The 13,306-nt window shown below is 39.8% G+C and overlaps 1 protein-coding gene across 1 annotated transcript in view; it reads right to left on the bottom strand.

The window, feature by feature from the left end:
* Positions 1-5,344: 5,344 nt before the first annotated feature.
* Positions 5,345-13,306, bottom strand: part of ecm2 (extracellular matrix protein 2, female organ and adipocyte specific) — a 27,436-nt gene continuing 19,474 nt past the window's right edge. The window contains exons 9-12 of the mRNA XM_020611176.1: positions 11,677-11,816; positions 11,247-11,359; positions 10,780-10,993; positions 5,345-6,455 (exon numbers count right to left, since the gene is read on the bottom strand). Coding sequence (XP_020466832.1) covers positions 6,293-6,455; positions 10,780-10,993; positions 11,247-11,359; positions 11,677-11,816 — 630 coding nt within the window. The 3' untranslated portion in view covers positions 5,345-6,292. The remainder of the gene's footprint in view (positions 6,456-10,779; positions 10,994-11,246; positions 11,360-11,676; positions 11,817-13,306) is intronic.

The raw sequence follows: 13,306 nt of genomic DNA, 5'->3' as shown, positions 1-13,306 counted from the left end.
TCACTTTAAAAGAGTTAAAAACTCTGGCTCAGTTTCCCGTTGTTCATAATCACATCTTCATAACTGTGCGCTGATACAATACCCTGTCATGAGCCAGATTTTAAGATTAAATGGTGCAATTTTCCCAAACACTGCTGGACTCTGATTACCAGATGTAAATTGGTGTGAGAGCATTGTGCTTCATGTACTCAGGTTCTGCATTGTAAGGATCACTAGCTCTTTACTAACAACTTTAAGGATATCTGCATAGCTGGTTCAGGGTTGTCATCTATCATCTGAAGAGTCTGCCACAGAGATATTTCATTCAGTAGCTTTAATAGCACAAAGTGGGCAATTGGTTTGTGGTAGTGAAAAAAATGATGGTGTAATTGTTGGAATTACAGTATTCAAACTACAAATTAAATGTTAGAGATGATTTTCCTGTGGGAGATGGTCTGCATTCCTGATGGGAGGTGGTCAGGATTCTCTTTTCTATCTGCACACCCAGGCCTGATTACTGCCACACCTGTTCGCAATCAAGAAATCACTTAAATAGGACCTGCCTGACAAAGTGAAGTAGACCAAAAGATCCTCAAAAGCTAGACATCATGCCGAGATCCAAAGAAATTCAAAACCAAATGAGAAAGAGAATAATTGAGCTCTATCAGTTTGGAAAAGGTTATAAAGCCATTTCTAAAGCTTTGGGACTGCAGCGAACCACAGTGAGAGCCATTATCCACAAATGGCGAAAACATGGAACAGTGGAGAACCTTCCCAGGAGTGGCCGGCCGACCAAAATTACCCCAAGAGCGCAGCGACAACTCATCCAAGAGGTCACAAAAGACCCCACAACAACATCCAAAGAACTGCAGGCCTCACTTGCCTCAGTTAAGGTGAGTGTTCATGACTCCACCATAAGAAAGAGACTGGGCAAAAATGGTTTGCATGGCAGAGTTCCAAGACGAAAACCACTGCTGAGCAATAAGAACATAAAGGCTCGTCTCAGTTTTGCCAGAAAACATCTTGATGATCCCCAAGACTTTTGGGATAATAGTCTGTGGACAGAAGAGACACAAGTTGAACTTTTTGGAAGGTGTGTGTCCCATTCTGTGTGGCGTAAAAGTAACACCGCATTTCAGAAAAAGAACATCATACCAACAGTAAAATATGGTGGTGGTAGTGTGATGGTCTGGGGCTGTTTTGCTGCTTCAGGCCCTGGAAGGCTTGCTGTGATAAATGGAACCATGAATTCTGCTGTGTACCAAAATATCCTGGAGGAGAATGTCCGGCCATCCGTTTGTGCCCTCAAGCTGAAGCGAACTTGGGTTCTGCAGCAGGACAATGATCCAAAGCACACCAGCAAGTCCACTTCTGAATGGCTGAAGAAAAACAACATGAAGACTTTGGAGTGGCCTAGTCAAAGTCCTGACCTGAATCCAATTGAGATGCTGTGGCATGACCTTAAAAAGGCAGTTCATGCCCGAAATCCCTCCAATGTGGCTGACTTACAACCATTCTGCCAAGATGAGTGGGCCAAAATTCCTCCACAGCGCTGTAAAAGACTCATGGCAAGTTATCGAAAACGCTTGATTGCAGTTGTTGCTGCTAAGGGTGGCCCAACCAGTTATTAGGTTTAGGGGGCAAACACTTGTTCACACAGGGCTATATAGTTTTGGATTTTGTTTTCCCTTAATAATAAAAACCTTCATTTAAAAACTGCATGATGTGTTTACTTGTATTATCTTTGACTAATATATAAATTTGTTTGACGATCTAAAACATTACAGTGTGACAAACATGCAAAAAGATAAGAAATCAGTAAGGGGGCAAACACTTTTTCACACCACTGTATGTAAGAATGTTAACATTCTATAATAATTCTTTAGTATATTACTTGTGTGGTGTGGAAGATAATTATTTATGTAGAGATACTGCTTGCAAACCAATGATGGTAAGATGATGTCATGGGGTAGGACTGGATAAGTCTGACTTCTTCCTACTCCATTCAAGCATGTACTAGGTATAAGCAAATTGATATTGGATTAGCATTTGTTGGATATGTGTAAAATTATGTGTGTTGACATATCAACTGTTTTTACATGTTTGAAAGAATAAATCAAATCAAATCCAATCAAATCTCATATGTTCCAAACTTTCATATGTCTGTGACAGCCTTTGATTGGCTGGAGCATATTGTGCTCTTGTACTGAGGAGAATTTCCTTCATCTGAGTCAGTCAAGCTGTGAGTCACTGGGGCAACTTGTAGGACATAATGCCAAAGAGTTGCCTCAGCGCTGTTGTTGCTTTGGTGCCAGGAAACATTTGCAAGTCATTGTGCTACCTGCCCTTGTGAGTGCTACCCAGCTGGGCTGCACAGCAGTCCAGTGTTCATCATCCTCAGGCTTGACCATGACCTCACCTCACCAAGAGTCACCTGATGCAGGAATATTGATATCGGTGCATTTATAAAGATAATTAAGCATTTTGGGTCTAGGCTTGGGAATTCAGATATCCATGGCCAGTGTTGTGCAAGTTCACGCTGACAGGAGTTACCTCAAAGTTCAGTTCAGACACAGTAACATTTGATTTTTGAAGTTCACTATCCCAAAAAAAAGACCTAGTTCTGTCATTTCTTCCATTTATTTTCTTAAATGAGCTGCTCTGAGCAGTAGAAAACATTTTTTCAAAAGAACCACCCATCCATCCATCCCAAGCCCCCAATCATTAACACTCATGTACTTGTACTTTCATAAATGTAGTTACACAATATGCATACAAATTTGAGATTTTTTTTCTGTTGGGATCTGTACTGATTTGTTCATAAAAGTATTTCAAATATGGACTGGCTTCTACAGTACTGGTGGCTGCACTGACTGAATCACCACTTGCACTGGCCATAATTGCAAACAATTAATCAAAAATTTAATATTTTTACCTGATAAATGGCCTGCAGAGTATAAACAGCGCTGTCATGCTAATCCTGTGAGGGGAATTTTTCAGCTATATGCCCCCATCCTGAGGAGCATCAATGAGGCTGTGTGACTAACAACTATTAGATAGTTTCTTCATTTCTGATTTGACACTGATGAGCGCAGCAGCTGTTCCTGTTGGCAGATGAGAAGTACTCAATCTTCTTTACAGGAAAATCTTTGATCCTTGAATTACAGCTCATTGGAAGGTTTTCCATCTGAAGTACAGTGCGGTGATCACTGCCAGCATCTAGAAACTGACCAGACATGACTTATTGTTGTTTTTATTACTTTATATTTACTTTTGTCTGTATATAATTCTTTAATATTTACAATTTGTCTGACCAGAGAGGGAAATGACATTTTTGCTTTCTTTGCAATTTTGCTGTTCTGTTCCAGTCATTCTTTAAATCTGTCTACTGCTGAAGTAAATGATCCTAAACCTCAAGTTTCGCAGGAAAATATTACAATAACGTTGGTTTTTCCAGCTCTGATAATTAGAGATTTCAGTTAATGTGTATTGCATGAGGGTAGAAGACATGTTATCCAAAGATTACCAGATTTTATCATGACCCCCTTCTTCATAGTCATTATTAATACACTTTACTCTTGGAGGCAAGAAGTGTAAATTTGACAGTATGAAAGTAAATGCAAGTACTTCTCAATGTGCTGGATGTGCTGACCATGTAGGAGTTGAGGGAAGGTTTATGAGTCACCACTCAGAGTCAGATAGGCTTGGTGTCGCGCTATAAGGGAAGGATGCTTACAGCTCATCAGACTGTGGCTTACATGAATAACTAAACCTCATATTTTTATGCTTGTTGTGTACTTTTGAATGTAACTGTCAGTGCTGTTATTGTAATAACTATCCTTTTATTTTAGTCCTGACCTGAACATGACTGATAATTCTGATGGGGTTTTGTACACATGAATGTAGGTGGGACTTCATCAATCAGGCAGTAATGGGAACATAGTGAAGTTTATTTGAATTGTGCATCATAACACTGTAAAAAAAAAACTATTAGTATATGATTGTTGACAAGTGAAATCAAATAATTTAGACATGTTGGCCAGCCAAGAGCAAATGGAAAGGCATATTAAATATAAACATTTTTGGTATTTGTAATAAAACAGTTAACTGTAACCCAGATTACAGATTACTGATTGAACTGTTCCTCCATTTAATGCTATTTAAAGCAAAGGTACAATCTGTAAGTTATTGTAAGAGCTTTTAATGTACTTTCTGCCTTTTTATACACAAAGGATTTACTCTCCAATGCTTTGTTCATTCACTGCCAGTACTGTTAACTTATTAACACATTGTAGTACAATTGCACAGGTTGATAGTTGAAGCCCTCTGTATATTAATAAAGACTGATCTTATGGCTAAATAATTATTAGTGTCTCTGTTGAGGAACACTGAGGAGACGATTAAAAGAAAACTTTAAAATGGAAATTTACATTGGAGGAAAATACTTCTGGTACCAATGTTCTCCCAGTAATTGTTTCCTCCAACCACATATTCCACATTGATATGCTCATCTTCATGAAACCCTGACATACCCACTGCTCACTGTGATCCTTGCTCAACAGTGAATGAAACCACATATTATAAACACAGCAACTACATGGAATGGTCTTCTACCATCATTCTATAATACAAACTCAAGTGAAACGATTACTGAGGGGGATTTAGTCAAAACACAGTATGGCCTGATCACGCACCATATATGTACAGTATCTAGCATTGTGGGGTTACCATCAGTGGGTGAAATCTGAAGATGACCTATAAATCAGAGCTCCTGTTAATCCCTTGTGTCAGGAAAAAAAAAATCAAGCTCAAGTGCACCAGAGAGTGTTACTGTCCTGTTTCCAACCACTTAAGCACTGATTAAAAAAGTGTAAAAGCTGGATAAGAAATGAGCAGACGCGTCATTACATCTTCTGTCTCTCCAGCAGCACTCAGCTTAACGTAATTCTTTAACCTGCTCTTAATCTTTAAAGCTATTCTAACTTCTTTTCAGCCTGGAGGGTCTACAGACACTCAGAACAGATGGACACCTTTAGCCGGACTAATCGCTCTTTGCCCCTCCCATTACATCCTGCATCCTAGCAACACTGTAAGCTATGGGTGCCTTGTTGCGACAAACTTTACAAAATGCAGCCTCCAGTCCTGAGCTAGTGTTAGCTGCCTAACAAGTAAATTTGTCAATCCTGTAGAACGCTCTGGTTACTGATCATGTGACACAAAGCATTAATGTTACACAAAGCTCAAATTACTCCCCAAGTAAAACCATCCATCCATTATCTATACCACTTTTTCCTAAGGTGGGGTCCACCCTGGACAGTTTGCCAGTCTGTCACAGAGCTGACATGTAGACAAACATACACTCACACTCACTCCTACAGGCAATTTGGAGTCACCAGTCAACCTAAGCTGCATGTCTTTGGACTGTGGGTGGAAGCCGGAGTACCATAACAAATACATTAGATTAGCTCGGATCAGATTAGCTTTAATATATGCACCACTCTTTGACAACACAGGGTAGAGAATCTGGAATAACAACAGAAAGGCTGTAGGCAGCAGAGTGTCATGGAGGTGGGAGTGTAGCTGAGAGACACCACATCCTGTCCCATGTTCACTGTATTTGTCAGTGTGTAAAATTTTAGTTAATGCAACTTTAACATGTGAGCTTGAATGTATTACATGTGATTTCACTGCTCACACCCTTTCCATGTCATAATTTTTACGAAAGAAGAAACTGGAAGAAACAGAGCTGAGAACTGAATCATGATGGTGCTGAGGCTGTCAAAAATAATATGTTGGGGTTTTGGTCACACTTCATAAGTTTTTCCATTTCTTTATTAGCACTTTCCTTTTCCTGTGCATGGTGGAGGAATTTTTTCCATTTTAGACAGTTGAACATTTTACTAAAGGAGACAGATGTGTTTGATTTTGAAGTCTAAATGTGTTCTGTCACCTGCATACCAGTTTACCATGGGCCTGTTGACAGTACAGAACAACTTAGCAGACCTAAAAGAGAGTACTAGAGCCAGAGGAGAAGAAAATCTTACTTTTCTGCAGCTTGTAAGCACTCAGTCCAAGGATATAACAGGATAATAAATTCCCTTAAGGCAAATTAAATCAGCAGTAACTGTGTTTATACTGTGAAAATTCATATGTTTCCATGTTCAACCTGTACAGCAGTTCTTAATATTTTGAGTGTTTTTAGCATCAGTGGCAGATACTGGGGGAAATTTATCTAGCGTTTCACTTGGTACATTCAAAATCTTAACCCCTGTGTTTCATTTGATTTTTAGTGTTTGTTTTGTGTGGACTCTGGTCACTTGGTTTTCTGGGGTTTTAAGATCAAACTGGAGGAGGAGCGTAGACAGGAAAAGGCTGTCGGTGAAATCTCTTGGATGTAGTTGTTTTCCAGCCTCAGTGCCACCAGAGTGGAGTCTTCACTGTGGTTTGGGTCACAGATGCTTTCGTCAGGGATAGACCTGCAAGACACAGCATCAGGATGCAGTTAAATACACTTTGTTACATCTAGTGCATGGTGTTTGCTCATACTTTCAGGACCAGTTAGGCTTGGCCTATTCTAGTCGTCAGTCAAATGCCACTGTTACGCAGATGATAAAGAACTGTATATCTATTTCACTCTACGACCACAGTTCTTATTTCTTGTCTCACTGTTATTGTTTCGATGTGTAACAATTCATTAAAACTAAATTAGCAACAAAGTAGAAAAAGAGAAAACACATTCACGATTGGCCTGTTTCAGATCTGGGAGTGATTTTAGACATACAGTTTATGTCATCTCATCAAGTTCACAAAATTTCTCTTTATCTTAGAAACATTGCCAGATTAGACCATTTCCAGCTAGAGGTCTGAGATCTTCCCCTGTTTTCCTACTGTTCCCCACCCAAAAAAAAAAATCGGTATTTCCCCTGTTTTCCTACTGTTCCCCACCAAAAAAAAAAAAATCACAAAGTTGCTTGTTATTTATAAAAAGATGTCTTTTAGATTAGTAATGCTGAAGTCTTTATTTGTCACTATTTATCTTCCTATTTATGTTGTTGTTCTTGTTTCTGTTGTTTTTGGTTGTTCTTCACCTTATACAGTGCCTTGCGAAAGTATTCGGCCCCCTTGAACTTTGCGACCTTTTGCCACATTTCAGGCTTCAAACATAAAGATATAAAACTGTAGTTTTTTGTGAAGAATCAACAACAAGTGGGACACAATCATGAAGTGGAACGAAATTTATTGGATATGTCAAACTTTTTTAACAAATAAAAAAACTGAAAAATTGGGCGTGCAAAATTATTCAGCCCCCTTAAGTTAATACTTTGTAGCGCCACCTTTTGCTGCGATTACAGCTGTAAGTCGCTTGGGGTATGTCTCTATCAGTTTTGCACATCGAGAGACTGAAATTTTTGCCCATGCCTCCTTGCAAAACAGCTCGAGCTCAGTGAGGTTGGATGGAGAGCATTTGTGAACAGCAGTTTTCAGTTCTTTCCACAGATTCTCGATTGGATTCAGGTCTGGACTTTGACTTGGCCATTCTAACACCTGGATATGTTTAGTTTTGAACCATTCCATTGTAGATTTTGCTTTATGTTTTGGATCAGTGTCTTGTTGGAAGACAAATCTCCGCCCCAGTCTCAGGTCTTTTGCAGACTCCATCAGGTTTCCTTCCAGAATGGTCCTGTATTTGGCTCCATCCATCTTCCCATCAATTATAACCATCTTCCCTGTCCCTGCTGAAGAAAAGCAGGCCCAAACCAGGATGCTGCCACCACCATGTTTGACAGTGGGGATGGTGTGTTCAGGGTGATGAGCTGTGTTGCTTTTACGCCAAACATAACGTTTTGCATTGTTGCCAAAAAGTTCGATTTTGGTTTCATCTGACCAGAGCACCTTCTTCCACATGTTTGGTGTGTCTCCCAGGTGGCTTGTGGCAAACTTTAAACGACACTTTTTATGGCTATCTTTAAGAAATGGCTTTCTTCTTGCCACTCTTCCATAAAGGCCAGATTTGTGCAGTATACGACTGATTGTTGTCCTATGGACAGAGTCTCCCACCTCCGCTGTAGATCTCTGCAGTTCATCCAGAGTGATCATGGGCCTCTTGGCTGCATCTCTGATCGGTCTTCTCCTTGTATGAGCTGAAAGTTTAGAGGGACGGCCAGGTCTTGGTAGATTTGCAGTGGTCTGATACTCCTTCCATTTTCCATTTCAATATTATCGCTTGCACAGTGCTCCTTGGGATGTTTAAAGCTTGGGAACTCTTTTTGTATCCAAATCCGGCTTTAAACTTCTCCACAACAGTATCTCGGACCTGCCTGGTGTTCCTTGTTCTTCATGATGCTCTCTGCGCTTTAAACGGAGCTCTGAGACTATCACAGTGCAGGTGCATTTATACTGAGACTTGATTACACACAGGTGGATTTTATTTATCATCATTAGTCATTTAGGTCAACATTGGATCATTCAGAGATCCTCACTGAACTTCTGGAGAGAGTTTGCTGCACTGAAAGTAAAGGGGCTGAATAATTTTGCACGCCCAATTTTTCAGTTTTTTATTTGTTAAAAAAGTTTGAAATATCCAATAAATTTCGTTCCACTTCATGATTGTGTCCCACTTGTTGTTGATTCTTCACAAAAAATTACAGTTTTATATCTTTATGTTTGAAGCCTGAAATGTGGCAAAAGGTCGCAAAGTTCAAGGGGGCCGAATCCTTTTGCAAGGCACTGTATGTGAAAATAATCTGCAATCTTTGGTTGGAGACTGATTACAGTGTTCCACCTTTGGTGTCATCCATGTAAGCAGTGGCAATGGAGCAGTGTTTAAATTGTAATACTACTTTTATATAAACTCATGCCTCTGCCTGGACTAACTCTGCGTACTGTGTATGGACCTGTGAGTGAGTAATGAGGTGATGCGGGGTAACTCGCAGGTGGAAATATGAATCGGCTTGTTTTGTTTCTTGTTGTCAGGACGACTCTCTAACTAATGAATTTTCTGTTTTGTCTGGAAGGCTGTGATTAATGAGTCAGTCATCTGCGCAGGCTCCGGTCTTAATTATTGATCGTAAATCATTGTATTGACATTAGATTGTTTTCCTTGAGCTCTTTCATTAATAATAATGATAAAGTGGATTTGTTTTAAAAACTCAAGTCTTGTGTGTATATTTTGAGAAAGTCTTTGTTTAATAAGAAACAACATAGGCGACTAAGACAGCTTTGCCGAAACATCTGTGTTCTTTCTCAGCCATGTAATTTTTAAGCTAAGAATAAAATAGTTTTGAGCCATCCTTCAAAATGCAAAGGCCTTTTGTTGATTTTCTTTGATGAATTTTTGCTGACCTCCTACCTTGAGCATAGTCCTTTTTGAATAATAGTTCATTATACAATAAATAAATAAAACATACCAATAATTGGTTCTGCTGGTGTAAAGTAATGTTAAATGATATTTCATATTTATTTCAGCTTCAGCCTTGTCTCCATAGTTTTGTCCATTAGTTCCATCAATTATGATGGAAATGTACTTATCAAGATAATAAGGTTGCTGAGAACATTTGATGTTTCCAGATCTTAGCAATGGACTTGTCAAGTTTTTATTTATCCAAAAAAATCAGAAATTAGACGTTTGCCTCAAGGGTTTTTATAATCTGTACAGGGTATGACATCCTCTGACCAAAGACACTTGTTGAATACACAATTAGACATCATAACTGACAGAAATGATGGACAGCACTATGAAAATGAGTTTCAAGTTGTGATAAATCAGATCCTTGGGTCATGGGTGTGCTGTGATGAGCTGGTGGCCTCATCACAGTCACAGGAACTACAGGGCCTGTATGCAGTGCTGGACTTCAATCCCTGTGACACTGAATAGGGTATGCAAGTTGATGAATGTATGAAAAATGCTTGGAATTCGTATCTTGGTATTTCCCACAAATTCTCACCAAAAAGTACATATGCATGCAAGAATCTTGAGCATGTCTTCTCCTGTGTGTTCGCATACTGAGAACTATTGTATGTATTGAAACAATTGAAGGGACAGTGCAGTACTCAACACATAGACATCAAGTACAGTGGATCTAAACATCCAAAAACAGCTCTCCTGTCCTCCATACTTCATAAAAAGCCTGCTTATATGGCTGCATTTGGTGGATTTCTCTGCCTCTCCATGCAGTATGACCTTGAGTCAACACTAAAATAGTCACACATTCCCATATAGCCACATGCACCTATTAAACTAAGAGAGTACACAGAAAACAGAACACATTATTCATAAATATTTTCATATAAACAAAGTATAAGCTTTAGAAAATATGAATAAATATCATCCAGCCATCCATTATCTATACCAATTTTTCCTGAATAGGGTCATGGGGGCGCCTGAGCCAATCCCAGCTGACATTGGACGAGAGGTGGGGACCACCCTGGACAGGTCGCCAGTCTATCACAGAGTTGACACTATGAGACACGCCCACACTCACTCTTAGGGGCAATTTAGAGTTGCCAGTGAACCTAAGCTACATGTCTTTGGACTGTGGGATGAAGCCGGAGTACCCAGAGAGAACCCACGCAGGCACAGGGAAAACATTCAAACATCACACAGAAAGGCTCTGGGTCAACTGGGCCAACCGGGCATGGCTCCATCATGCCACCTGAATAAATATCATTTGATTATTAATTATTCATAGTTCTGTTTTAAACCTAAACTTCATTTATGGCAAGAAATCCCAGGAAACCTGGAAAAGAGTGAGATATTCACATATTCTACTAATAGATGGCTCCAAAATGGTGGCTTCATACCTGATCATGTTATTGTTGAGTCTGAGAAAGTGTAGGCCGGTCATCTCGTTGATGCCAGACGGCACAGCGAGGAGCTGATTGTGATCCAGACATAGTTCGACCATGGAGTGATATGAGCCAAAGAACGACTCAGGTTCAATGCCCTCCCCGTCCAGTTTGTTGTAGGAGAGGTAGAGGTATTCTAAACCAGGGACCATGTGGGCAAAGACGTAGCCTATGGAGATAGCATCATCTATTACTTGATTTATAGGTGCTGTCATGGCAGATCTTGCCACCAGTGATAAAATAACTTCATTTGGTACATTTTTTATGAGAATCTATCACTTAAAAAATTATTTTGACCTTTTCATGCTTTCAAAATACAGTGGTGGGGATACCATTAAGTTTGAGGGGCCTACAGTAAATGTCCTCTAAATGCAAATCATCTTACTCCCAACCTCATCCCACCCCCAACATGTTCCACCTACCAGGTATCCTCTCAATTTTGTTTCCCACCAGCACTAGGTGGACCAGAGATCTGGGTAGGTGGGACGGAACCAGGTAAATGTCATTATGTGAAAGATCGATGGACTCCAGGTTTCTGCACAAGAGCAGAGTAGGATGGTTTTACGGGGAAATGGACATGAGACAGAGATTAAGTGACTGATTGCTACCAGGTTAAAAAAAAACAGACCTGACAGAAGAGAGATACCATCCACTGTGGTTCTATTAATATCATACCAAAACATGTTCCTTTACTCTTAGAAACACTCAGTAATACAACAGGATACACACAGGAAAGCGTGGTAGTGAAACAAAATAACATTTGTATTTTTAAAAGCCAAAATTAAAATTTAAATACATTGATAGTAATTTCTTGTGAGGCCCGAGGGTCACTTCTGTCTCTTTTAGTCTGACCTGTGGTTGAACCAGGCCATCGGGGCAATCCTGGTCTCATCCAGCCTGTTGTGTCTGAGAGAAAGCACGTTCAGATTTGTAGTTTGATTGAAAACTGTCTCAGAGATTTCTTCAATCAGGTTGTTCTCCAAGTACAGCTCCTGAACAACAAACAGACAGAGAAAACAGTAACCAAATGTTTGTTTTCATCAGAGTCTGAAAGAAAAGTGCTTTCACTGGAGGAGACTCATGAAGAATCATCTCAATTTAGTGTCAGAGTCATAATGTATCCCATATGATTCTTTTTTTTTATATAGGTTTGTAATGAAAGCAACAGGAAGTAGTAGTAGGAGAGATGAAGCCGGAGTACCCAGAGAGGACTGATTGCTACCAGGTTCGAGGAATTTGACTCTGGTACAGCGGCTCTCAATGTGTATGTACATATCCCCATGCAAGGGGCAAGCAAACAGTAAACCAACATAAGGCTGTGTAATATAACAAAATAAGCAGTATTAACAAGCAACAAACAGTGCAAACAATGCAAAATAAGCAGTATAAACAGGCAGTAAACAATGCAGGCAGACAAAGGAATGCTCATTGTGAAATGAGATAAATGAGTTATGAATTGTCATTAAACTGTGGTGTTTACTGAGTGCTTTTCATTCAAAAGTCTTGGCACACAAAGTGTGGGTTATTGGGACTGTTTCAACTTATAGATGGGTCATGGAGTTGCTAAATCTCCTATCTCTGTGCACTGGTCTTGGATTGGACCTGTGGCTCCTATGGAACCTTGTCTTATTTTTTCTCATTGCATAAACCTCCGTGGTGGCGGGTTATATTGGGTGTCATTCAACAGGGTTTTTACACCCGCCTTTGGATCTCGTGTGCAATCATTGAATAACGGACTGATAAGTGCCGCAAGACAACAACAATGCCAACCTTTGCAACAGCATGGGGAGCTGGGGTGGGAGAGGGAAATATTGGATTTCTAATGCTGGCCTTGAACTGTGAGAGGTTACAGATATGTAATCCACCCCAAAACTGAATTCACGTTTGCTCTGCCTGTTCTTGGTGTGTTCCACTGTTCTGCTTTGTTAATCTGGTATTCTAATAACATGACCAGGCAGGTGGAGGCATGAATACAAGACGTATACTGAGTTTCTGGATGTCTGCTTAATTACTCTGCATCAGCCTAACAGTAGCACTCTTGGCGGGACCACGGTAAAGTGTTTGACAAATCCTAGGATCCCAGAGTTAACTGGCAAAGAGCATATGTTAATGGTAGACCATGATCTTCATGACAAGAGAAGGTGTGTTTTGGATTTACTGTGTAGAAACTCTACAATGTCAAATATAGTGGATTTATTGCAGCAACATGTTTCTGGTATTTTGGCATGTTTGTGGCTAAACAGTAGCCATAATTACAAGTTAGGTGAACAGGTTTCTCACAGGTAGAAGCACAGTTTACTCGGTGGAGTCTTACTGATGCATCAGCTAAATTCAGAAAGTTGCACAGAAGGCCTCTGATAATGTGATGAAATACCAGATAGATTTAATTTAAATGAGTAAGTGTTTCAGGTGTGTTTGTTGATTGATTGATTTGGCTTTTCCTGAAGTGCTGTACCCATTTCTGCCAGTTGTTGTCCATTTA

This window comes from Monopterus albus, unplaced genomic scaffold (genome assembly GCF_001952655.1).
Source record: "Monopterus albus unplaced genomic scaffold, M_albus_1.0 scaffold110.1, whole genome shotgun sequence".
NCBI classification, from domain to species: Eukaryota; Metazoa; Chordata; class Actinopteri; order Synbranchiformes; family Synbranchidae; genus Monopterus; species Monopterus albus.
This window is presented reverse-complemented; position numbering and strand designations above follow the sequence as displayed.